Below are 27196 nucleotides of genomic sequence, written 5' to 3' on the forward strand. Positions count from 1 at the left end.
GTTACACTCCTCTTTGGAGGCAAGAGACGAGCACAGCAGGTCTTATTACACTGACATTAATGATGTAGATGATAATCAGGCGTGTTCGGCTGAAGAACGAGGAATCCAATCTACGTCCAATGACCAACTTGGTAAAGAGAGAAACCGAAAACAAACCAGCACTCATTATTGTCAACGGGCACCGGGTACGTGGGAGGGATCCAGACACTGGCAGAAGGTTGATCACAAGCTTAATAATAAATAATAAGAAAAATAATAATACATACAGAGAGATAAGCAATGACACAGTGTGGATATGTAGTGGGGAGTTTCTGACATGAAGGTACATGAAGGTATTTCTACTAATTTACATTGACTTTTACCATTATTATTTCAGTGAAACAATAAACGACCTTTCTATTTTTTAATGTTAAGGTAAAACAATCTGTAGTATCCCCTTAAAAACAGCTTGCTTGTATGCTGATAAGGACTAAGAACAGGAGGCTCTTCAGTCAGCAGAAGAACCACTAGAAACAAGGAGAGCACGTAAGAGCAAGAACACTTAAAGAACTAAGAGGCCTGTTACACTCCTCTTTGGAGGCAGAATATTATGCAGAGACGCGCATAGCAGATCTTACCACACTGCCGTTGATGAAGTAGATGATAATTGATGTGTTTGGCTGAAGAATCAGATATCCAATCTCCACCCAATGATCAAGATGGGGGAAAGAGAGAAACTGAAAACAAACCAACACTCATTATTGTCAACGGGGCCCGGAGGCCAGTATGTGGGTGGGGACCCAAATCAAAAGACAGGCGGAGGGTTTTTCACAAGCTTTATTATAAACAGAGAGATAAGCAATGACACAGCGTGGAAATGTGGCAGCGAAGAGATGGTTTCTGAATTTGAAGCTTACTTTGCAGGTTAGAAGTGTAAGGTTCTGGAGGCCTGCTTACCACAGTTAGGTAGCTGACGAACTGGCGCTGAATACATCTCAAGTGCTGCCTTTCTGATTGCTGTCAGTGTATATTGACAAATGGCTATAGCCTGGAAATATGGTGCACCTAGCATTCAGACAAATATACAAGGTGTAAAGATAATACATCCATACTACATATTATTGTGTGGAAAAACTGAGTATCAATATACAAATGCATCAGATATCAGCAAATGTTTCAAATGTTGTCTCGCGATTCTACTGTCGACTTTCAGTGCAGCCTGAGTAAAGGAAAGTTGTGCAGAAAGTGATGATTGGACTAAGCATGCATTATCAGTGCATGTATTTATTGGTAGAGCACCGAGTGGTTTGTTTGAGCGTTTTATCAGATATATTGAGTTCCTGAAACTTCCTGTTGTCTCATGGTACAGAAAAAAACCCAATCTATTAACCACCTTTGGGGTTGTTGATCATTTTTCCAGTTTCTAAGAAATGGTTTGAATATGCAGATGAGAACGCGACTTAAAGCAGGGTGATCGGACCGATCATTCAGACATCTTCTGAAACATCAGGATCATCAGGTCTACAGTGAAGTCAGCATGAAGACTCTCAGCCTGACAGTGGGACTGCTGCTCGTGCTGTTCACCGTTTACCACAGCGATGCCTGTAAGTCTGCTTCTTGTACTTGTGTTAGATCAGTTTTTGAATTTCTGTCTTTCTCTTCATTCAGATACAGAGTGAGACAGAGCGAGGACATCAAACTCATATAAGTTCATGGTCATGAAGACCAGTGTTGATCTTAAATTCTTTACTGCAATTAAAAGTCAGATTGAATCCTCGTGTAAACAAGTGTAGTCACATGTTCGACATGTACTTCACTGAGACATATTTATTTTTTTAACGTAAATAGGAGCCATTAAACTGTATCTTTCATCAAGATAAAACAGATTGTATTTAGTTGCATTAACCTTAATTATATCTGGTATGTTGGAGAAGTCATTAGAAGCAGCCACAGCACTGAGTAATCCCTGTTTTTCTGTTACAGCTAAGGCAGTGAATTCACCCGACTCTTGTTGTTTTCGCTTCTTTGACAAACGGATCCCAAAGGCGAACATCGTCTCCATCGTGAAAACTCACAGACAATGCCCCACACCAGCATTTGTGTAAGTTTGTCTTTCACTGTCTCTTTGATACAATCACTAATGTTTGCCAAGTAAGTCATGTATAAGCAATGTATAATCGTTGAGATTGAAGCCGTAACTCTGCTATTAACCGTAAAATGTGTGAATATGAGAGCAAAATAATGATACTGACTTTTGTACAGGATCAAGACACACAAAAGGCTTTTGTGTGTTAAACAGACTGCAGAGTGGGCAAAAGAACAATTTGACAACCAAAAGAGATTTTGACCCAGCCTGATATGACAATGTCTTAAAGAGCTTCATCTGATGAGGAAAGTTTATAATGCAACAATATGTTAAAACATGTATTGAATTATTTTATAATTTTCTTTCACTATGCAATTGAAATCATTTTTCTTTCACATTGTGTTGTTTTGCTTTATTCTTCATTAAAGTTTCATTTCACAAAACTCATCGACTTCATCTGATAGTGAATGTAAAAGTATGTGTGGTTTGTGGCTCAGCTGCAGGGGAGGGGTGGAGTAGCGGGTGCAGGGTGTGGTGTCAGGTGCCCCTGAACCCAGGGGCGATTCTAGGATCAGAGCTTTGGGGGTGCTGAGCACCCAGAGAGCTGCCCAGCCAGGCAAGATAAACCTGTCTCTCTCAGTCCCTGCATCCTTAAATGTTGTCCCGAGTTCTCTCTGACTGTCACTTTGGTGCATTTAAACCCCTGCATCCTCCCTGTCCTCATCGTCTGTTGTCTTAGTCTCCATTATCAGTCATCATAATTTTACCATCTCTGTGCAAGTCAGCAAATTTCTTTATTAAATCACAAGCTTCTTAAATTCATCAAGTCTCTCTGTGCTTGGGTCCTCGTCACAAAACATGACATCACTGTTTTGTGCATTTTAACACAATTTAATCCCCACATTTGTGAAAGAAAAGCAAAACACTTTTTTGAAAAGTCTGTAACAAAACCATCAAATCTGATAAAGGTTATTTAAATGCTGCTAAAGAAGAATGGATTGGAATAAAAAAATACACATCCTGACCTTAATTACTGGGGGAGAATAATGAATGATGCTCATAGTGAGTAAAAAGTAAACTGAGTGCATTTTTTGGACAGAGATTCACTTTTAATGTGTATGTATAATATAATAAAGATAAATAAAAATACTCCCAAAACAGAATAAATTATTACAAAATATTAATAAAAACTATAAAAATGAAGGCAACTTTGCCTGTGGTAGAATGTATACAATGTATGAAAAAATCTTTATTGCAGATGCTAATTTTACTAATTTAATAATAATAATTTTGTGTCGTAAGATTTATGACTTTCATGCTTTCATAGTGGTACTTGGGAGAGCTTGACATTTTTATCAGGTGGTACACACTGTAAAAAGTTTGAGAAACACTGATAAGTTAAGTGTATGTGTGCTTTTGGAAAACATTTAAAGCTGCAGTACAGAATCTTTGAAACAAGCTTAAAACATTTTTAGAATATAAACAGAGCTTCTGCTTCTCTTTACAGCTCCTCACTCCACCAGGGCTGTTTGGCACTTTCTGATAGTGTGCAAATGTGATGTACATACTGCGGCAGTCATACAGACAACTGGACGGTCCAAATGTTGGCCTACCTATTACTGACTGAGGTTTTATCAATTATATTGTTATGTTGGAATGTTGTTAAAGAGGGTCAAAAATGTTTCAACCCAGTTTGTTTCGCAGATTCTGTACAGCAGCTTTAATATAGGGAGAACACAACTTCCAGATTGTGTGAGTAAAATTAAGTTTTTTCTCTTTGTCAGTTTAACAGTTTCTGTTGTGCCCGTCACTGTTCCCTGTCTGTTTTCTTACCTGGTTCTTCCTGACCTTGTACTTTCTCCTCACGTTCCCTCTTTCCTCTCTCCTTCTTTGGACTGACAATCATACACAAATAGATTGTATTCAATTAGATGAAAAATTACATTAATATGAAAAAAATTCTATTAAGATCACTAACAAAAAGTCCTCTCTCAGTGTACTTTCAACCAAAAGGCAAATAACCAAACCACATGAACATCTAATAAAAGATATAAACATTGAAACACTGATCCAACATTATTCTTGGTTGACGGATCATTTGATCTTACACTTTTACCTGAATGTGGCTCCTTTTTTTGTAAAAACTTCCTTATATCCATTATGAACCTGGCTGTCTCTCTGTACACAAACACACACACATACACGCACAACAGGAGTTATAAGGTTAATGGGCATCCAGTCAGTTAGCTAGTTAGTATCCATTTCAAACAGGACAGTGGTAACAACAGCAGGCTGCGGACAATTCTAAGTTTTTGATTTTAAATAGGCTGTATACATTTCAATGGGAGCAACAAGATGGTCAAATGTCACTGAATTTACTACTGAGCAGGACGGATTGTAGGGTAGCAAACGTTGTCGGAAAACGCGTTTTAGACACTGCAGGTTACCTGGTGTAAGGTTTTTCAGCTAAAAAGAAACATGGTCTGACTCCTACCTAACTATATAAAGAGTAACTGAAGGTTAAATGCAGCTAATATGTCCTGTTTTAAGCCAGGCACTTAAACCTCCGCAGGTTTGACAGGTTTGTGAGTGTACACTTTATCTAAAACCCTAGTGAGGGTTTACTCATGTTTACCATTGGGTGGCTGCAGCTCAGGAGGTAGAGCAGGTCACCTACTGATCAGAAGGTTAGTGGTTTGTTTCCTGGCTTCTCCAGACTGCATGTCAAGACAGTGAATGTGTATGAATGTAGTTAGGAAGTGTGTTAATGTGGATTGTTGTATAGAGCACTTTGAGTAATCTGGGAGAGTAGAAAAGCACTATATAAGAATCAGTCCATTCACAGTCGGAACAGAGTTTTGTCATGTTACTTTTGCACTATCATGTTCCGGCACATGTTGTTATTACATGGCTTGATTAAGGTACACATTAGGCTGACATCTTGGGCCAGCACAGGGCCAGCAGTGTGTCTGCAACTGGCCTTGTGCTGGCCCATGTGTGGGCCACCTCTGGCAAACCAGATCTGGGCCACCAAAGGGCCGTCATCCTTTGCGGTATGTGGGCAATGTGTAAGCACATTGTATGGGCCAGATCCGGGCCATAACAATTTTGCTATGTGGGTAGACTTTTGATGATATGGTTGTTACGCCCCAGTCTAGGGGTACAGGAACGCAACATAAGTTTGAAAAGATTGCCCCGCCCTGGTCCCCAAAACCATACACAGAGGGAAAACCAATGTCTTAGTGAATGGTGATTTATTTCACTACACTGCAAAAATGAAGCTCCGGGGTGAACAAAGGCCAAAATAACAAACAAAACAAGCTAAGTCAGGAGGAGGTGCTATCTAAAACCCTATGTGAAATCAAACATCAAACAAAAGACAAGCGCTACACCTAACTCCCTAACTGAAATAAACAGGAGAAAACAGTGCAAGGAAAAACAATAAGGCAGCTCACCCCTTCTGTTGCAGTGCTATTTACAATGTGCTATTTACAATGAAAACTAATGTACACACTATATACAGAACTGAGAAAAGTCGCACAAAGTCACAGGCACAAATGTCTCAGGTTTTGGAGGCCAGGGTCAGGTCTGCTGCTGCTGTCAGTGGCTGCCCCCGGGACAACTGCTGGTGGAGGGATTTTGAATGCGACCACATGATCGCCGGACCAATCGGCAGCCGTCAGCTCATCCACTCAGGGACCTGCAAAGACTTAAAGGCACAGACAAAGGAAACAACCACCAAAACAGATTATGGACAGGGCCATAACAATGGTATATTATGATATATTTTCTTGTCCAACTTTGGGCCCCTTAATTGCGACCACAGTGTACCCATCTTCTGATTGCAGCTTCCAGCAGAATAATGCCTCATGTCAGAAAGGTGAAATCTCCCCAACTGGTTTCTTCAACTCGAATGGCCTCCACAGTCACCAGATCTCAATCTAATAGAGCACCTTCATGATGTGATGGAACAGGAGATTAACATCATGGATGCATTCTCTCATGGAATTTAGTGCTCGTGCTCAAGAATACTTCCACAAATTACAGTCCATGAACACAACTCACTGTGGCATCCGCAAATGCAGGTTAAAGCTCCATCATGCATAGAAGAAGCCATATGTGAACATGGTCTAAAAATGCTGGTGTTTTCTGTTTTTCACCAACAGGGTTCACTAGTGAATTCAGTTCAATTTTATTTTTACAGCACCAAATCACAACAACAGTCACCTCAAGCCTGACCACCTTTCATAATATTACAGCTCAGGATAGAAAAGTGTTTTTCCATTTCTTCCATCATACTATCTATAACTGGAGAACATTTTTTGATTCTGAACATCGTTTGCTGTGTGGGTCTGCATGCGGTCCAAGGCAAGAAGTGAGACAAGAGAATCATTAAGTTTTCTTGCTTTCTTTTTCCCACAATATCAGTCGACAGGTCATCAAAGAAGGATTCAGTAGAGTAATGAACCACTGTCTCCTTAAGCAGTTCAACTAGATTTATAGCCTTAGACAGGTCAACAGTTTTCGGACTGAAGCATTTCTGCTAACATGTTAAAGCCACTCAGAGTGTAAGGCTTCCAACAAAATTCAGACCCATCTGAACCAGAATGCCCCTTGCTCCTACAGCTCTCTGTTGGTCTCTGAAGAGATCTCTTCTAGTACACACAACAAAACAGCAATCTGTCCATGATATTGCGACACGAGGATGCTGGGACCTGACAAGCACAGGGTCATGATTGCTTTCCACATTGAACATTTCTAGGAAAATGCCCCTTTTATTTGAGTCAGTACACTGTGACCACTCTTTCAAGCACCTGTTTCTGGCGATGGCAAGGGCCGTCCATTACAGTCATCAGAGTTTAACAGAACCCACTGACTTTAAACATTGCTTTCTCCCAATGACGATATCCCACAGCTGAAGTAAATACACAGTAACAAGAGTCTCTACTCTGGGAACATTCCAACCAAAGGTGTATTTTGTACCATTCTGGGAGCACCCTGCTTGATATGTCTTAGGAAACCTCAGATCACATGGTTGTGGGGCCTTCACTTTTGAATTTTGCATATGTCTAAATTCACACACAAAAAAGAAAAATATACCAAATCTAAAACTCTGCGCAATAATCGACTTGGAGGAGTGAAAAAGAAATTCAAACTAAAGGAGCACTCATAACATTTTTACCATGAAGAAACGCCCAAAATCAGACAACGTTAGCATTTTAGATCTTCTATTGCAGTTTCCTGGTTAAAGGTCAGCATGGTTGTAGTCTGTTGTAAAAAAAAAAACCCCCAAAGAAAAGTACCCAGCATGAACAGTGAATGTGTTTACATTCAATCAAAGCCACAGTCTTTCTCTAACTTTAAATAGAGTGCTTTTTTTTTTTTTTTTTTTGCTACTTTTAGTCACTACCATGAGGTGGAATCATTTATAACTGTGCCTCCAATGCAGCTTGGAAATGTTTCTGCAGCTAGCATTCAGACAAATATGCAACATAAAACATCCAAAACAGATGTTATTGTGTGCAAAAGTGAGTATCAATACACAAATGCATTTTTAACATTTTGTGTGCAGAAAATTATTTGTGTAACCTGAACTGATATACATCAGGCATGAGCAGATGTCTTACGTGAATGAAGGAAAGTTGTGCAGAAATTGATAATTAAGGAGTACTGAAAATTCTGAAATGACAGAAGAGGTTTATGGAGAAAATTAATTAACCATGAAAAGATCCCTGTTAATGAATTTGCCATCTAATTATAGCTTAATATTTGCAGCTTGACCTACTACTCTGAGTTGAGATACAAGTATGCATGCAGTGCATGCATCGTACGGACTTTGTAGAAGATGAAGTGGTTTGTTTGAGCTTGTTTTATCAGATAATCAGAGTGATATTGAGTCTTTGAAACTTCCTGTTGTCTCATGTTGCAAGAAACCCAATCTATTTACCACCTTCAGAGTTCTTGATCATTTTTCCACTTTCCTTAGAACTGCACTGAATATGCAGATGAGAAAGCGACTTAAAGCGGGGTGAACGGACTGATGAATTCAGACAAAATCAGTCATCATTCAAACATTAGCATCATCAGGTCTACAGTGCAACATGAAGACTCAGCCTGACGGTGGGACTGCTGCTCGTGGTGTTCGCAGTTTAGCACAGCGATGCCTGTAAGTCTGTGTTAGATTTTTCCCAGGTTTTCACGCACAAAATATGAGTAATCCTGAGCATCTTATCTTGCCATTAGAAATTATATGTTGGTTATTTTTGTCATGTATCTCTTTGACTTTTGCACAAGCATTTTTTTCTTTGGTTTTTCTTACCTAAAATAAATTTAATTAGTGTGTAACCATTTCCAGTGGAAAATGGCCTTGTTTCTTGTTTTTGCAGCAGTAGTTCTTTGAATTTTCTGTGTTTTTTTCTTTGTTCAATCACAGAGTGAGATAGCCATGATGTCAGCGTCACTGATGTGTATTGTCATGAAGACCAATGTTGATCTCAAGTGAGCTGTAAGTTCTTCACTGTAATTTTCTCACTGTGCAAACTCAAACTAAATCCTGGTGTGAGCTGGTTGGTTAGTTGGTTACATGAAATAATAATTATTATCGTTGTTACTTAGGGCGATCGTGGCTCAAGATTTGGCAGTTCGCCTTGTAATCAGAAGGTTGCTGGTTCGAGCCCCGGCTTGGACAGTCTCGGTCGTTGTGTCCTTGGGCAAGACACTTCACCTACCACCTACTGGTGAGGGGCCGATGGTGCGATATGGCAGCCTCGCCTCTGTCAGTCTGTCCCAGGGCAGCTCTGGCTACGACTGTAGCTGCCTCCACCAGTGTGAGAGTGAATGAATAGTGGAATTGTAAAGCGCTCTGAGGGTCTCGAAAAGCGCTATATAAATGCAATCTGTTATTATTATTATTTAAGTTAACTGTATATTTCTGTACATTTAAGTATTATTATTCATATTGCCGCATTTATTGACCTTGTTTATAGGTAATTTCATTGTTTAATCACATTAAAATGTTCTTAATTTAATGTTTAAAAGCACTTGAAAAAGGCAAAATCCCATGTAAAATTAGGGCAACAAACTGTATTGTCATTACTGAAAATAACCGTATTTTTATGAAAGTTATTTTCTGGTATTATTTTGCCGGAATATTAATGTTTTTTTAGGATTTTTTTTTTTTTTTACAGTGTACTGTTCCTGTTCAACTCATATCTAATCATCCAGTCAGCCAAAGGAGATTTAAGTGACTTTGAATGTGGTGTGGTTGTTATTTGCCAGTCGAGCTGGTCTGAATATTTCATAAATGGCTGATTTACTTGAATTATCCCACACTTTAGGGTCTCTATGGTTTACAGAGAATGGTCTGAAAAAGAGGAAATATCCAGTGAGCGGCGGTTCTCTGGGAGAAAATACTTTGTGAAGGCCAGAGGAAAATAAACTGATTTGAGCTGATAGAAATCGAACAGTTATTCAAATAACCACTGCAAAACCACTTAATGTCACTCGTCAGTTACAAAAATTAACATTAGATTGAAATTTGTTCTGACTCACCAAAATTAGACAATAGAAGATTTGAAAAATGTTGCTTTGTGTAATGTGTTTAGATTTTGGCTGCAACATTCAGATGGTAGGTTCAAAATATGATGTAAACAACATTCTACATCCATTCTCCCATGTATTAAAAACTCAAGCGTAGGTGTTGATTGCCTGGATCTTGTGCTTTCCATTCAGCTGACTCCTCAGGACTTGTCTTACCCTTTGCAGGTAAGGCAGGTCATCTTGGTTCCCATTTGCCTGTAGGATTCCTAGGTATCTGTAGCTGTCCTCGATGTCTCCAATGTTACCGTATAGTAGTACAATCATCTCAGTTCTGACTACTTCTCCTCTCTTCGTTACCATCCGACTACACTTCTCCAGTCCGGCTGACATTCCAATGTTGACGCTGTAGATCAGGGGTGGAGAACTCCAGGCCTCAAGGGCCGGTGTCCTGCAGGTTTTAGATATCACCCTGGGTCATGTCGTGAAAATTTCAAGTAACCTGCAAACACTCAGTGAGCGTCTTTTGAAGTGGAGTTTATTATATACACTGCAGTGGAGACAACAATGGTCTCTAATGATAGATATCTTATATACAAACTGGCAAAACTCAGAGACAAAGAGAATTCCAGAGCACATCGCGTCACTCTATACCTGCCAGTTCAGCTCATCCTTGAAACCTTCCCTTCAGAGAGAATAACCACCAGCAATCACCTCCCTTTCCCCCCCAGAAATGAGCAACAGCCCCCCCCCCGCACACAGGTGCCTGGATGTCTCTGGCCTATTACAATGGCCCCACTGTGAAGGTGTGATAAAGCATAAAGACACATTTGTGATGCTATCCTATATGTATATAACTAAAAAACAAATACAAAAGTACATTAGATAAATACATAATGTGGTAGGACTCGACTTAAGCGGTCAAAGAAGTGCAGGAGACTGATGCTGTCCAGTGTAGCAAGTGATTTATTCACCATTTTGTGGCCCAACAATATTTACAAAGAAACAAATAAGAAACTCAACTCTATAACTCAGTTCAAATAAACATAACTGAACTTAAATCAACGGAAATTAAGGTCAACCTGCACACAGCTACACTGACCTGAACCTTTTTCCCCAAAACACCTGAGTTCTTCTGCTTAAATAGTCCACTTAACCAAACAATTTCTCCTCCGGACTATTCCATTCAGTAGGTAGGTAAGATGAACATGATTATATTCAAACCTCTACTACTCCTCTTTACTGGCAACATAAACTCTGTGGTGTAATCAATACATATTACAACAATAAATCTATTTCTCCATAAACCCTCTAAAATCAACTTTATTAAGTTATAAGAGTTCTTCCCCTTCTGCACTTGGTCTCTTCCTGTGACCTCAGATGAACCCAGAAGGTATAAAGCAGGAAGTAAAACTACATTTCCTCCTTTTGTTTCTGCAAGACAGGTAGGCAAGGTAAGTTCTTAACTTAACAAACTTGTATGAATTGATTTAAACCAAGATGTTATATTATATAATCTGTAAAAGTGCAAAACATAAACAAACCCGGGATAGTAGATGTTTGCCTATTGCAGATTACATGTGAAATATGGTTAAATCAAAACAAGAATGTTAACTAAGAATATAGACAAATGGTCTTCTCACCCACTTTGTCACACATAAGATAAAGAAATTTCCCATCACAGTCAACACACCTGAATCAAATGATTAGTTCATTACCAGGCCTATGAAAAAGGAGGTAATTTAGCCATTTAAATCAGCTGTTTTTGATCAAGGTCATGTCTAAAACTTGCAGGACACCGGCCCTTGAGGCCTGGAGTTTCCCCACCCCTGCAGTAGATCCTTCACTGCAGCCTGAGTAAAGGAAAGTTGTGCAGAAAGTGAAGGTTGGGACTATGCATGCATTATCAGTGCATGTATTTATTTGTAAAATAATGAGTGGTTTGTTTGAGTTTGTTTTATCGGATTTATTGAGTCCCTGAAACTGTTGTCTCATGGTACAGAAAAAAACCCCAATCTATTAACCACCTTTGGGGTTGTGGATCATTTTTCCCAGTTTCTTAGAATTCGTTTAAATATGCAGATGAGAACGTGTCTTGAAGCGTGGTCATTGGACCGATCACTTCAGACACGTCATCATCAGGTCTACAGTGAAGTCAGCATGAAGACTCTCAGCCTGACAGTGGGACTGCTGCTCGTGCTGTTCACCGTTTACCACAGCGATGCCTGTAAGTCTGCTACTTGTACTTGTGTTAGATCAGTTTTTGAATTTCTGTCTTTCTCTTCATTCAGACACAGAGTGAGACAGAGCGAGGACATCAAACTCATATAAGTTCATGGTCATGAAGACCAATGCTGATCTCAAGTGGGCTGGAAGTTCTTCACTGTAATTTTCTTACTCTGAATCCTTGCGGAAAAAGTGTGGTCACATGTTCAGCATGTCCTTCATTGAGACAGATTTTTTGTTTTTATATTTTCTATGTATCTCTATCTTTTATGTCTTTGCTTAATAATCTTGCTCCAAGACATAAAATAAGAGCCTTCAAACTTAATCTTTTATTAAGATATAACAAATTGTGTTTGTTGCCTGATGAGCATTTAACCTTAATTATATCTGATATGTGGGAGAAGTCATTAGAAGCAGACACAGCACTGAGTAATCCCTGTTTTTCTGTTGCAGCTAACGCAGTGAAATCACCTGCCCCCTGCTCGTTTCACTTCTTTGACAAATGGATCCCAAAGGTGCACACTTGAAGTTGTTTTGTAAACTACAAGTGTTGGTGGATCAGCAGGTAGCTGATCAGCTGCATTGTTGTCTCTCTCTCTCTCTCTCGCCGGGGCGGAAATTATTGCGGGTCCATGCCCTCGGCCCACTCACCTGTGAAGTGGAAACACCTGATTCTCACTGATGCTACCAGCATTTAAGCAGAGGGATGGCAGCCATTCATCGCCGGATTGTTGCGTGACTCACGTTAGTGTATCTCCGCTCTCGTAGTATTAGACTCTGAAGGCTATATCTGTGCCTTCGTTCTAACGTGTTCACTCTGTGTTTAGATCCCGTGGACCCATCCCTGATTTCCTGGTGAAGATCCCTAGTCATGGACAGTGTTGGGGAGTAACAGAATACATGTACCGTCGTTACATATTTAAAATACAAAATGTGAGTAACTGTATTCAGTTACAGTTACCGTTTAAAAGGGTGGTATTCAGAATACAGTTACTTTGTTGAAATAAAGGGATTACACGGCGGTCTTTTCCTGTTTCATATGTTCGGCTATGCCCTCTGTTTTTGGTAATTCCACGCCGGTGGAAACCCAAACAAAACATGTATTAAGAGGTTCAAATGCCTGTGTCTCAATCTCGCGTCTCATAATGACGTGAAGAAATGTTTTTTATGAAGGCAATAGGCAGAGTGTTGCAGGCATCGCCCTAAAGAATGTAGCCTCATGGGCAGTGTAGTCCGTGCTGCAGGGAGAATGGACTGCCATACCTGTTATGTGCCTGTGAGCGAGGGAGGGAGAAAAAGGAAAAGTACGAGCTGTCACAGAGCAGAAACGGGAGATGGGTTGCCGGGCCTCTGATTGCAAAAAGCCGCCTTAAAGCATTTATGAAGCTGTCTGTGCTCATTGATTCGATCAACTTGATATGGACTGCTCTTGTTGACAGACATGAGAACATCACGGCCCACCTTTTAGAGCTAGCTTGTCCTCCTCTCGTGCGCCGGGTTACAATGTCCCATGGCCCGAACACGTCTACACCCACATATGTGAAGGGGGGTGCAACTTGCATTCGTTCAGATGGTAAGTTTCCCATTTGCTGACATTCCGCTTTTCCTCTCAATTTCTTGCATGTGACACACTTAAAAAGCACTGTGCTGATAGCCCTTTTGGCCCCTACCATCCAGAACCCTGCAGCTCTAATTGCACCTTCTGTGAAATGTCTTCCTTGGTGTTTCAGTGTCGTGATAGTGCCGTATTAAGAGCGTTCCCAAGTGGTGTCGGGCAGGGATGATGAGAGGGTGAGTGGTGTCGGGCAGGGATGAGAGGGTGAGTGGTGTCGATGCCCAGTTCAGATTGTATGATTCGGCCCCCAACTCTTAAGAGTCCATTACCATCTAGAATAGGATGCAGTTTCCAGAGACTGCTTGAGGGGGAAATCGTGATTCCTTCCTGAATACACTTTATTTCCTCTTTGTAGCACTCACTCTGAACTAGGGATGGGTACCGGTATCCGGTGCCATGATGGCACCGGTTCTAACATAAACGGTAGTAACCAGACCGAAAAGCAGCGCACATTTTGGTGCTTTTTTTCTGTGCTTTTTTTTCCTGAGATGTCATACACTTTGAATTCTAGCCAATCATTTTACGTTTCCGAGGATAGTAGGCGGGTCCAGGTACGTACATTCTTTTAGAGCAAAGCTACAGATTAAAAATGCCCAAGGCGAAGCGGTTGAAGTCTGGCTGTACTTCACAGCAAAATATGCAAACTCAGCAGCCTGCAACAAGTGCTTTAAGGTGATACTGTGATACTGTCAAAGGAAGTAACACCTAGAATCTGATGAAACGCCTGGTGACGCATAGCATTCTTTTTTTTTAAAAGCCGAGAAATGCACCGTATTTGATAGCTTGCTGTGAGACCTCACACCGAGCACATCTACTGTGGGTGGGTTGCCTGTTATCGGACCCGGAGTTAGCAACATCCCCCAAAAACCCGAAGAGGTGGTGTTTCTCAGCTGGTGGCGAAATGCCAAAGAAGCGACTTAATGTCTGTTGTTTTTTGGACATTTAGATGGTGACAAGCAACATGTGTAAGGTTAAATGACATGGTCAAGAACGCAAAGGTGCTTGGTAACACAAGTGTCACTATGCGTTCCTAATTTTTGTCATGCATGCGTAACTGTGTACCAGTTTTGTGCACCCCTGATTATACTAGTATTTAAATATGAAAGAAATTTGCTCTGATTCAATGGCATCTTTTGACTCATCTACAATGACTGAACCTGTGCACTCTCTTTAGCTTCTTTAACTTCTCCTCAGCAACCATTTCAGCCAAACATGACAGAATTTGGGTTGTTTTGCTGGTGTACAAAATATTTTTTGCTTGTTGTTCCAGTCTCCTCCTAACCACAGGGTCATGATTGCTTATCATGTTTAGCATTTCTAGGAAAATTCCCCTTTTATTTGAGTCAGCACACTGTGACCACTCTGAGCTATGTTTTTAGTAGCAGTGAAGATTAGAATTTCTGCTTTTGTCTTACTGTATGTTTTGTTTTCAAGCACCTGCTTCTGGCGATGGCAAGCGCCATACATTACAGTCATCAGAGTTTAACAGAACCCACTGACTTTAAACATTGCTTTCTCCCAATGACGATATCCCACAGCTGAAGTAAATACACAGTAACAAGAGTCTCTACTCTGGGAACATTCCAACCAAGGGTGTATTTTGTACCATTCTGGGAGCACCCTGCTTGATATGTCTTAGGAAACCTCAGATCACGTGGCTGTGGGGCCTTCACTTTTGAATTTGCATATGTCTAAATTCACACACAAAAATGAAAAATATACCAAATCCAAAACTCTACACAATAATCGACTTGGAGGAGAGAAAGAAATTCAAAACAAAGGAGACATGACATTTTTAACATGAAGAAACGCCCAGAATCAGACTGAGCGGGTCACAACGTTAGCATTTTAAATCTTCTATTGCAGTTCCCTGGTTAAAGGTCAGCATTGTTGTGGTCTGTAATACAAACAAACAAAAAAGTACCCAGCATGAACATTGAATGTGTTTACATTTAATCAAAGCCACAGTCTTTCTCTAACTTTAAATAGAGTGCTTGTAGTTGCTTAAAACTATGAGGTGGGATCAGTTATAACTGTGCCTCCAATGCAGCTTGAAATGTTTCTGCAGCTAGCATTCAGACAAATGTGCAACATGTAAACATAACACATCCATAATACATATATTCTTTGCAGAAAATGATTTGTGTAACCTGAACTGATATACATCAGGCATGAGCAGATGTCTTACGTGTTGTCTCGTGAATCTGCTGCAGCCTTCACTGCAGCCTGAATGAAGGACAGTTGTGCAGAAATTGATGATTAAGGAGTACTGAGGAAAATTATGAAATGACAGAAGAGGTTTAATGGGAAACAAAGGAATGAATGAACCATGAAAAGATCCCTGTTAATTGAATTTACCATCTAATTATAGCTTAATATTTGCACCTTGACCTACTACTCTGAGTTGAGATACAAGTATGCATGCAGTGCATGCATCGTACGCATCGTACAGACTTTGTAGAAGATGAAGTGGTTTGTTTGAGCTTGTTTTATCAGATAATCAGAGTGATATTGAGTCTTTGAAACTTCCTGTTGTCTTATGTTGCAGAAAAACCCAATCTATTAACCACCTTCAGGGTTGTTGATCATTTTTCCACTTTCCTTAGAACTGCACTGAATATGCAGATGAGAAAGCAACTTAAAGCTCAGGAGGCCACTTCAGACATCTTCTGAAACATCACTATCATCAAGTCTACAGTGCAGTCAACATGAAGACTCTCAGCCTGACGGCGGGACTGCTGCTCATGGTGTTTGCAGTTTACCCCAGCGATGCCTGTAAGTCTGTTAGATTTTTCCCAGGTATTCTTGTTTTCACACACAAAATATGAGTAATTCCGAACATGTTATCTTGCCATGAGAAATTATATGTTGGTTATTTTGTCATCTATCTGTGCGATTTTTGCACAAACATTTAGTTAATTTTTTTTTAATTAAAAAAGCGGATAAAATTTTCCAGCATCTTACCGTGCCTTAAAGAATTATCATAGTATATTTTTTCACTGTCTGTATATGTACAGGTAGCATTGGCCTTACCCTAAAGTAAATTTAATCAGTGAATAGCCGTATCCACTGAAAAAAGGTTTTGTTTATAAATTTAAAAAAAACCCACACATACACACACACGTGTGTGTGTGTGTTTATATATATGTGTGTATATATATATATATATGTGTGTATATATATATATATATATATATATATATATATATATATATATATATATATATATATATGAATAAAGAAATTACATAACACTGACGCTAAACGCTAGCTAGCGTAGTGTGGCAAAGTAAGCAGACTAGCAGGAGTTTCGACCCTTTTTAGAGTTTGACTAATTAAAATCAATAAATAAGGTATTTATGTATTTACAAATAATGCTTTTTAAAGCTAGTTAACTAGCTCAATTGGACCAATAGGATGAACAAGACTTTTTAAAATTGTTTTTGCAGTGATGACGCATGAACCCAGAGTTGCCAACTTAGTGACTTTGTCACTATATTTAGCGAGTTTTAGAATTAGAATGAAACTTTATTGTCATTTCACATGTCACAAGTACAAGGCAACAAATGCAGTTTGCATCCATCCAGAAAGTGCTTTAGCAATAATATAGATATTACATAATATGGATCTATTATAGGTATGTTACAATGTACATGGTATGAAGGTATGTTATGAATATACTATAAGTGTATGTTCAGGCTATAGCTGTAGTGAGTGAACAAGCTATGTACAGGCTATATAACAGGTTATACATATGGTTAAAAATGTGAAAACTATATAGACTGTTACGCAGTCAGTTCTTCTTTTACTATTACTTATTGTAGATCACAAGGTTTAAAACTACCCGCTCATTAAAAAAAAAAATCTCCGCCAGAGTGCCTATTTTGTGTCACTTTTCCCAGTCCCAAGCAAGATAAAGGGGGAGGGTTGGAGTTGTGACAATAAAGTAAACAACAAATGCTAAAAGAAATTTAACTTGTAGTTCTAAATATATTCTAAATGCATTTAGGGTGTTTTTTACTCACTTTATGTCTTGTCCACTATGTTATTTCTCTCTCCTACAGCGTGGTTACAATTACATAAGCATGACCAATTATGCAAATGAAGCCATGACATCATTTAGCAATTTCTAGAGACTTTTAGGACAGCTAATAGTGATTTTCCTTACTGAGGAGTTGGCAACACTGCATGAACCCTGCTTCTAGGTCCAAAATACTCTGTGTTTATTAAGGCTGTTGTGTTTTTAACATTTTTTTTTTTTTATCCTTTATATTTTGTTCTATTTAATCTGAACAAGGCCCTGAAAACAGTCAGTGATCACTGTCGGCCTCTCTTGGTTTTTATGACCACTATTCTTTTTAAAGCTCAGTTTTTAAAACCACACAATGTAACTACAACCCAGCCCACGCAGCAGCATATTAATGACAAACCTCGTATTGTGGATGGAATATCTCTGTTGTTCTCCTGGCTAAAGTTTGGTCCATTTGAAGCATCCCGCCATGCAATTGCATTTGTCCCTAACCATCGGGAACCCTCACATTAACTTTCATCAGTGGAAAAAAAAGTTAGCGTTCATCCTCCAGCTTCACTGTGTTTGTGTTTATATTATGCTAACTGTAGCTGTGTAGCTAGCGATCACGTAGCACATCATTATATACCAGCCAACCTCAACTTCAGTAACCCTACAAACGTCGCTGTTGCTTAGTTTTCTGTCTTCATTTATGTCGGAAGTGACAGCAGAGCTGTATGTTTTAATTTATTCAGAAATCCCTCAGTCAGAACATAGTATGTTATATTTGGATGGAAACTATCGAGCTAACTTTGAACTCCATTAAACTTTATAAATCCTGTTTTCATGGATGCCTGGATGTTAAACTTAATTGTTACGCCTGTTAAAGCAGCAACGCTGATGATTTTTTTTTACAGATGAAAGAATTTAGACAGTTTGTAACTCTCAGTGATGCCACAGTGTTCGTTTGAAGGGGAGAGTTTGGACCCAGAAACAGCTAATGACGTCAGACTTAAAGACTGTATTTTTGTTGCCTGATGAGCATGAACCTTATTTATATCTGGTATGTTGGAGAAGTCATTAGAAGCAGACGCAGCACTGAGTAATCCCTGTTTTTCTGTTACAGCTAAGGCAGTGAATGCACCTGACCTTTGCTGTTTTCACTTCTTTGACAAACGGATCCCAAAGGCGAACATCGTGTCCATCGTGAAAACTCACAGACAATGCTCCACACCAGCATTTGTGTAAGTTTGTCTTTCACTGTCTCTTTGATTCGATCACTAATGTTTACCAAGAAGTCATGTATAAGCAATGTATAATCGTCCACATTAAAGCATAACTCTCCTATTAAGAGTAAAATGTGTAAATATGAGAGCAAAATAATGATACTGATTTTTCTGCAGGATCAAGACACCCAGAACGCTTTTCTGTGTGAAGCAGACTGTGAAGTGGGCAATGGAACAATTTGTTAAAGAAGAGAGAGCGAAAATTGAACCAATGCTACAATTAACACTTCAAAAATCACAAAATGCTTTCACTCCATGAAGTTGCTTTGTAAACTGTTGCTGGAATTTTAACCCCTTTATTCTTTACCTGCTTAATTACAGCTGCAGAATATAGAGAACATTTATTTTATGCTGATTTCAATTTTTTTTTTTTTACATTATCACAATATCAACTTCATAATTTGGGAATTATGTTAATCCAGTATGTAAAACTCAGTTGATAAAGTGTCTTCCCTCATTAATATCCCATAATCATCTGAAGGTGGTCTTACTGTAAGATGGGAGCATTGAAGAACCACATGAAGTGCCAGACGACATCAAGTTAGATGGCAGGGTTAGTGAGTGCAAAGACAGAGTGCTGAAAAAGTCTCCAATGTTTTGGTGACTAAGAAACTCCAGAGTTCCTCTTCTGGAACTAAAATTGTGATGTGGGTTTTCATGGCCTGTAGGTGTAATGTGTAGGTGACCCCATACGTTTGTCCATATAGTATTCCACACCGCCTACCTCCCCTTAAGCCATGTTGACCCAGGTTGATGTGACTGTGTCTCAAAGAGCCTCATTTGATGAGCAAAGTTTATGTTCAGCACTCTTAGGCTTTCTTTAAGCAGCTCTCCAAAGCTTTGAGGTGTGTTTGGCTTCAATATCCTGCTGCAGTGTGAATTCCTCTCCACAAAGATCTACATCACTGTTGGAGCACATCTCTGAAGAATGGATCACTGCTTGCCCTCAGTCAGGGTGCAGTTGACTCACATCAGGTGTTCAGCTCTGGGTCTGGAAACACCACCAGACTTAAACTCTCACTGTCTGATCCACTGTGGTATCTCTCCCTCACCTTACAAAGGCCCTTGTTTTCCTGGCTCTAATCTCTGAGAGTGATTGCTAAAAACAATTTCAAATATTTTTGATTCCTCAGACTCTGAGATTATTTTCAGGTTCAGATGAAAGTTTTGCACACATTAAATGTGTTCTCGGGCTTTTGGATCTAGCTACGTATAACATGTATCAAATCATGTGATCATTTGTCTTCACTGTGTTATTGTTATGCTGCTACAGTGTATCTAAAAAGATTGTATGTCTTTCTTTATTATTTTGCTTTATTCTTCATTAAAGTTTCATTTCACAAAGCTCAACGACTCCATCTGACAGTGAATGTAAAAGTGTTTTCATGCTGTGGCCTTTGTTTTGGAATTTATAAGTATGCTGGTTATGAAAATGTGTTAATAGAAGCAGTTGAAGGTGAATGTGCACAATGTGACATATTTATAAATTGTATATTTTCCATGTGGGAGACGGAGTGGTGAGAATGTTACTGCGGTTCTTTACAGTTCCCATAAAGAGGTGGGGCATTTTAAAGGAAGAGCATGTCATGATGTCAGTTACTTTGTAGACATTGACGATCCTCTGTGTCTACTAACACATTTGAACTTTTAACATTAATCTTTCAGTCAAACAGTCAGTGACCTTTCCATTTCTTGCAATTGAGGTAAAATGATCTGTAGTATCAAACATTTCTGTTGAAAAGCATTTAAAAATGACTTCCTTGTGATTGTATATGACCAAAACCAATCAAACTACATTTTGCACCATATCTGCTGTTCAACTCATATCTAATCATCCAATCAGCCAAAGGAGATTTAAGTGACTTTAAATGTGGTGTGGTTGTTGGTGTCAGTCGAGCTGGTCTGAATATTTCATAAATGGCTGATTTACTTGAATTATCCCAAACTTTAGGGTCTCCAGGGTTTACAGAGAATGGTCTGATAAAGAGGAAATATCCAGTGAGCAGCGGTTTACCGGGAGAAAATACTTTGTGAAGGCCAGAGGAAAATAGACTGATTTGAGCTGATAGAAATCGAACAGTTATTCAAATAACCACTGCAAAACCACTTAATGTCACTCATATCAGTTACAAAAATTAACATTAGACTGAAATTTGTTCTGACTCACCAAAATGAGACAATAGACGATTTGATAAATGTTGCTTGGTGTGATGTGTTTAGATTTTAGCTGCGACATTCAGATGGTAGGTTCAGGATTTGATGTAAACAACATCAAATCCTAGATCCATTCTCCCATGTATTAAAAACTCAGGTGTTGGTTGCCTGGATCTTGTTCTTTCCATTCAGCTGACTCCTCAGGACTTCTTAGGTGCGGCTTTCTAAGTGGCCTCGTCTTAGTTCCCATTTGCCTGTGGGATTCCTAGGTATCTGTAGCTGTCCTCGATGTCTGTAATGTTACCGTCTGGTAGTACAATCACCTCACTTCTGACTACCTTCCCTCTCTTCATTACCCTCCGACTACACCTCTCCAGTCCGACTGACATTCCGATGTCGTTGCTCTGATCAGGGGTGCGGAACTCCAGACCTCAAGAGCCGGTGTCCTGCAGCTTTTAACCTTGGGTCAACACACCTGAGTCAAATAATTAGGCCTCTGGAAACTTCAAGACATGTTAAGGAGGTAATTTAGCCATTTAAATCATCTGTGTTGGATCAAGGACATGTCTAAAACCTGCAGGACACCGGCCCTTGAGGCCTGGAGTTCCCCGACCCCTGCTGTAGATCCTCGTGGTGGAATCAGTGAATCAATGTCTTGTTCCTGGCATACAGCATGATGTCATCCATGCAGAGGAGGTGGCTGATGATTGCTCCTTTCTGTAGTCGGTATCCATAGCCAGTCTTTTTAATGGTTGCACTGAGGGGGGTTCAAATCTATGCAGGACAGCAGTGTTCACAGGCCATCTCCTTGGTACATCCCACACTTTATGGTAAGTTGTGCCACTGGCTTGAAGTTGGCCTCTAGTGTTGTACACCACATCCAGTATTGCGCAGTGTACTGCCTTGGTGTGGCTGTTCTCACATTGTCCCCCTGCCACTGATAGTATAGCTTGGATGGTTCAGTAGAGTTCAGTTGCCTTCTGTCTATCTGGTATAACTCTTCAAGCAACTTGCCGAGGCCGTTAGTCTTTGCTCGACAATTTCTAAAACCATAAGATGGAAGACATGTAACCACAAAAAGATCCCTGTTAATTGAATTTATCATCAAATTATACTGTACTATTTACAGCCTGACCTATTAATCTGCGTTGTTTGAGACATGAGATAAAGATACTGCATGCATTGTAAGGACTTTGTAGAACACTCATTGGGTTTTTTCAGCTTGTTTTATCAGATAATCAGATTGATATTCTGAAACTTCCTGTTATCTCATGTTGCAGAAAAATCCAATCTATTAACCATCTGGGGCTGTTGATTGTTTTTCCACTTTTCGTAGAATTAGTTTCGATGTGCAGATGAGAACGTGACTTAAAGCGGGGTGTTCGGACTGATCACTTCAGACACCTTCTGAAACATCAGGATCATCAGGTCTACAGTGAAGTCAACATGAAGACTCTCAGCCTGACAGTGGGACTTCTGCTCGTGCTGTTCACTGTTCACCACAGTGATACCTGTAAGTCTTCTAGCTTACTTTATTCTACTGTGAGCGCTAAATTTTCTGCATTTTCATGATTAAAACCAAAATGGAAAAATGGAAATGATCAAATGACTATTTGCTCGAGAAAATACCAAGGGCTAACAAAGGAGCTTGAGAAGATGTGGAGGGTCCCAGTGATAATCAAAGATCTCTGTCCAGAAGAGCCTAGTCCTAGGAACAGCAAAGATACTGCACAGGACCCTTAAGGTCCCAGGTGTTTGGTAGAAGACCCGAGCTTGAGGGGTAAAGATCGGCTTGAGAAACAGGTCTGGGCTTCTTTGCTTCGTCTTCCTGCAACCTGATTTGAGAATAGTGGCACAAAATAATGGATTATGATTGGATATTATTATTATTATTATTATTATTATTATTATTATTATTATTATTATCACGTTCTCATTATTAAAGAAAGCCTGAGCAAATAAAAGTATTTTTAAAAAGTCACTATTTCATGAATTTTATTAATTATATTTTACCCCAATACTAAGAGTATTATTTGAGACTATCAGCGTTATTGGTTCTATTTCCAACTCAGAATGCTGTGCTACTTTCTGATGTAAACTTTTCTCAATTACTTTGTTAATAAGGCGATTGACTCCCCTTATGTAGATGGCCTCAGTGCCCTGGGTCATGTATTTCTTTTTCTCCAATTACAGCTATTGAGACAAAGTCATGTTCCATCCTATTTTAAACACAGTAACTCCTCTACGGAAGAAACAGAATCTTGATGCCAACTCTACTTGTAATCATCAGGCTGCAGATTACAGATTCTTGGCCGTTTTCAGTCTGGCTTTCAGAGGCAGCGCTTCACTGAGACGGCAATCCTGGAGGGTCTATAATGATCTTTTAATGGCTTCTGATGTGGGGAATAAGTCTGTGATCATTTTGCTTGATCTCAGTGCAGCCTTCGATATGAAGTTTTGGCTGGTGTATCTGGCTTTGCCTTAGACTGGTTTCTTCCTACTTATCTTTTAGGACCTTCTCTGTTAGAACAGACGGGTTCTCCTCTAACATTGCCTCCCTAACATGTGGGGTTCCACAGGGTTCAGTTTTGGGTCCATTATTATTTTCTTTCTAAGTTCTTCCTTTAGCTGGCATTAATCAATCTTTTAGTGACATTTCTTACCATTTCTATGCCAATGACATTTAGATATATATGTCTTTTAAACCTCATCAACTAGATAGGTTGTCCACCCATGTCCACTGCTTAACTCAGGTTACTGAGTCAATCAGGTTCTTGCTTCTTTCTGTCCAACTGCTAAGTCAAATATTTGGAGTAATATTTGATTCTCCTCTGGGCCTTGACTCGCATGTAAAATCTTTGTCTCGTTTCTGTTTCTTTTATTTAATGAACATCTCTAAATTGCGACATATGGTCTTCTCAGCTGAACTAGAAAAAATTCTTCATGCATTTGTGTCATCACGTTTAGGTTATTGTAATGTCCTGTTTACCAGCTTGGACAAATAATCTCTTTCTCTCCTGCAAGCTATACAAAATGCTGCGACCAGTCTTCTCACACATTCTAGCAAGCAAGCTCACATCACTCCTATTTTATATTCTTTACATTTGCTCCCAATATATTTTTTAATTCAATTTAAAATTCTTGTTTTAACATACAGAGCAGTAAATGCCCAGACCCCAGATGATTTATCTCGGCTTAAAATACACTACTGCTCGTTGTCTCCATTCCCAGATTCAGAGTTTGGTGGTTGTTCCCCGTTCGGGACTAAAGACTAGAGCAGACAGAGCGTTTCAGTCTGTGGCACCAAGAACAGTGGAACAGTCTACCACCACAACTACTCTGTGGTTAAAAACGTTTCTGTTTAAACAGGATTTCTGTTGAGAATTTAGTTTTTTTTACTGATTTTTTTATTTTATTTTAAAACTACCTATTAACCTTACCGTATTTTATTTTATCTTTTGTATTGTCTATTTAAGCTACTAATGTTCTTGTTTATTTTAGCCTTTTGTGTACAGCGCTTTGTGACCACCTGTTTGTGAAAAGCGCTTAATAAATAAACTTTGAACACTTACTTTACTTACTCTGTCAGATTCATAATTAACAACAATTAAAACTTATTAATAACAATTAGTAAGTGTTTAAAATATTTTTCTTACTCAGGATTTCTTATTTATGTGTTCTGTTTTGCACTCGTGTTGGATTTTTCCCAGTTTTTACAGGATATGAATATTTTTCAACACATAACTCGAGAAATTGTAGGTTTTTTATTTTACATGTTGGAGAAGTCATTAGAAGCAGACGCAGCACTGAGTAATCCCTGTTTTTCTGTTACAGCTAAGGCAGTGAATTCACCTGACTTTTGCTGTTTTGAATTCTTTGACAAACGCATCCCAAAGGCGAACATCGTCTCCATCAACAAAACTCACAGTCAGTGCTCCACACCAGCATTTGTGTAAGTTTGTTTTTCATTGTCTCTTTGATACGATCACTAATATTTGCCAAGTAAGTGATGTATGATCATTCACATCAAAACTGTACCTCTGCTATTGACAGTAAAATATGTGAATATGAGAGCAAAATAATGATACTGATTTTTCTGCAGGATCGAGACACCCAAAAGGCTTTTCTGTGTGAAACAGGATGAGGAGTGGGCAGTGAGAGAATTTGTCAAAAGAGCACAATAAATGCATCAAAAATCTGCCATGGCTCCAATAAATGTCACAAGCCAGAAATCATCGGTCACTGCATAAAACTGCTTTGTAGACTTGAGGCAATGCTGCAGTTTCAAACCTCTGCATAACTTACTCGCTTAAATACTGTAACTTTTAATGAAGAGAGAATGAATTTATTTTTTCTGTGTTTTCAAATGTTTGCAAATCACAAATTCAGTTTAACTATTTGGGTAAAATTTTAAACCTCAGATAAATTAATTTCAGTATTTAGTATATGGACAAAAGTATTGGGACGCTTTAATTCAGGTGTTTTCAGTCTTGTTGCCACAGGTGAATGAAATCAAATATACTTAACAACGGGTCATTCTAAAGCACTCCGTGAGCTCGACTGTGGCACTTCATGACATGTCTTCCGTCCTTGATCATCTGTAAATGATATTACAGCAAAGTGAAAGTGCTTAAGAACCACAGAAATACAAAACCACCTCCAGACTTAAAGTCTCCTTGCAGGTTTGATCCACTGTGGTTTCACTTCCTCTGCTATTTATCTCCTTACACACTCATTTTCCTGGCACTAATCTCTAACGCAGAGTTAAAAACAGTTTTAAATGGTTTTGATTCCTCAGACTTTCAGATTATTTCCAGATTCAGATGAAAATTGTCCACAAATTAGAGATGTTCTCATACTTTTGGATCCAGCTGTATATATAACAAGTAGTAAATCATTTTTCCATCATTTTCATTTTTTTCACTGTCTTCATTGTTATGCAGCTACAGTATATCTGAAGCATTTATAAATCACTCCGTATCGCTCTGCTTTATTCTTCATTAAAGTTGAACTTCATAAAACTAAACGACTCTGACTGTGAATGTAAAAGTGTGTTTTAATGGCCTAATTTTTTAAATTGATCCGAATGCTGGTTATAAAAGTTTTGTTAGTAGAGTTTGTACAGGTGAAGGTGAATGTGCACTATGGGACTAAGAAGACATTTTACAAACCCATTATCTGAAAAGGGAAAACTTTTCTGAGCTGCTCGAAAGTTAAACTTGTCTATCTGCACAAATGCTTTCTTACACAAGTGCAGTGTGAAAACTGAACAGACTATGTGGTGCTGCTAAGTGTGTTTTATTTAGCAGGTCAGATTTTTTTTAAAGGTTTTATTTTCATATTCATAAATGAATAGGAGGAGTGGAGATTACTTTTGAAAAGAAAACCATGTTAGATGCTGATGCTATTTAAGTTATTTTGCAGACTTTGACGATCCTCTACTTGTGCTTATTTATGTTAATAATTTATCTTACCTTTTATCATGATTATTTTGGATGTTAAATGTAATTTTTGCAGCAGTTCATTGTATGTAGACGTGATTAAGACGAAGTGTTGAAGTTCAAAGTGAGCATCAGAATGTGTTAGTGCCAGAGAGGCTGGTCTGAGTATTTCAAGCACATCAGATCTGCTGGGATTTCCTCACACAGCCATCTCTATGGTTTACAGGGAATGGTCTAAAAAAAGAGAAAATATCCAGTGCAGCTCTCAGGGGAAAAATGCTGCCTTGATGTCAGAGGTTGGAGTGTGTTTTTCAGGCTTTGCATATTTAAGCAGGACAATGTTAAACTGCTCACTGGATCTGTTACAACAACATGGCTTCATAACAGAAGAGTCAGAGTGCTGAACTTTCCTGCCTGCAGTCCAGACATTTCACCAGCTGAAACATTTAACCCTTCATGAAACAAAATATAAGACAAAGAAGAACATCTGAGCAGTTAGAATCCTCTCAGACAAGGATGGGACAACATTGCTCTCCCAAAACTCCAGCAGCTGCTCTCTTCAGCTCCCAGATGTTTACAGACTGTTATTAAAGTAAAGCAGATGCTCAGAGTAGCAAACGTGGGCCTGTGATCTTCAAATCATTGCTTCCTTTTTTTTGTTTATATTTTTTTTGTTTACACAGCATTCCACATTTTACAAAATTTGGGTTGTAGTTGACCTTTGACCTTTCGGTGAAAAAAAATATCAAAAATACATAATTTCATTGCATACAGTTTTTGTGTATAGTCAGAATTAGTCAAAGCAACCTATAAAATGAAACACCACAAATAATTAGTTCATCCTTGAGTCCATGTTTGTCATAT

The 27196-nt window shown here is 39.0% G+C and overlaps 2 protein-coding genes across 8 annotated transcripts; both read left to right on the plus strand.

Moving 5' to 3' along the window:
* The first annotated feature begins 1431 nt into the window (after positions 1-1431).
* Positions 1432-25912, plus strand: LOC120736511 (C-C motif chemokine 3-like). 2 transcript variants are annotated; one of them, XM_040036712.1, is made up of 3 exons: positions 1432-1583; positions 1963-2080; positions 24994-25912. In XM_040036712.1, the coding sequence occupies exons 1-3, from the start codon at positions 1517-1519 to the stop codon at positions 25073-25075; spliced, it is 267 nt and encodes an 88-aa protein (XP_039892646.1). In that variant the 5' UTR covers positions 1432-1516; the 3' UTR covers positions 25076-25912. The 2 variants fall into 2 exon arrangements, with proteins under 2 accessions (XP_039892646.1, XP_039892656.1); XM_040036722.1 differs by lacking the exons at positions 1432-1583; positions 1963-2080 and adding exons at positions 22244-22404; positions 24726-24843.
* On the plus strand, positions 9185-20084 carry LOC120736498 (C-C motif chemokine 4-like). Of its 6 annotated transcripts, none has more exons than XR_005696520.1 (7): positions 9188-11828; positions 12281-12342; positions 12487-12571; positions 12655-12760; positions 16049-16217; positions 18578-18695; positions 18855-18865. XR_005696520.1 is itself a non-coding variant. In XM_040036679.1 (3 exons), exons 1-3 carry the CDS (start codon positions 16151-16153, stop codon positions 18994-18996), a joined length of 327 nt encoding a protein of 108 aa, XP_039892613.1. In that variant the 5' UTR covers positions 15943-16150; the 3' UTR covers positions 18997-20084. The 6 variants fall into 6 exon arrangements, 1 of the variants encoding a protein (XP_039892613.1); XR_005696521.1 differs by lacking the exon at positions 9188-11828 and adding an exon at positions 11835-11986; XR_005696518.1 differs by lacking the exon at positions 9188-11828 and adding an exon at positions 11835-11986 and having other exon boundaries at positions 12281-12571.
* Positions 25913-27196: the final 1284 nt, after the last annotated feature.

The sequence above is a fragment of the Simochromis diagramma genome, unplaced genomic scaffold (genome assembly GCF_900408965.1).
Source record: "Simochromis diagramma unplaced genomic scaffold, fSimDia1.1 OVJJ01000333.1, whole genome shotgun sequence".
In the NCBI taxonomy this organism is placed as follows: Eukaryota; Metazoa; Chordata; class Actinopteri; order Cichliformes; family Cichlidae; genus Simochromis; species Simochromis diagramma.

Bases quoted from the DNA above. Each gene is read 5' to 3' on its own strand.
- LOC120736498 (XM_040036679.1), top strand. From the start codon at position 16,151: ATGAAGACTCTCAGCCTGACGGCGGGACTGCTGCTCATGGTGTTTGCA. The intron at 16,218-18,577 runs GTAAGTCTGTTA...TTTCTGTTACAG, and splicing joins AGTTTACCCCAGCGATGCCT to CTAAGGCAGTGAATGCACCT. The intron at 18,696-18,854 runs GTAAGTTTGTCT...ATTTTTCTGCAG, and splicing joins TGCTCCACACCAGCATTTGT to GATCAAGACACCCAGAACGC.
- LOC120736511 (XM_040036712.1), top strand. From the start codon at position 1,517: ATGAAGACTCTCAGCCTGACAGTGGGACTGCTGCTCGTGCTGTTCACC. The intron at 1,584-1,962 runs GTAAGTCTGCTT...TTTCTGTTACAG, and splicing joins CGTTTACCACAGCGATGCCT to CTAAGGCAGTGAATTCACCC. The intron at 2,081-24,993 runs GTAAGTTTGTCT...ATTTTTCTGCAG, and splicing joins TGCCCCACACCAGCATTTGT to GATCGAGACACCCAAAAGGC.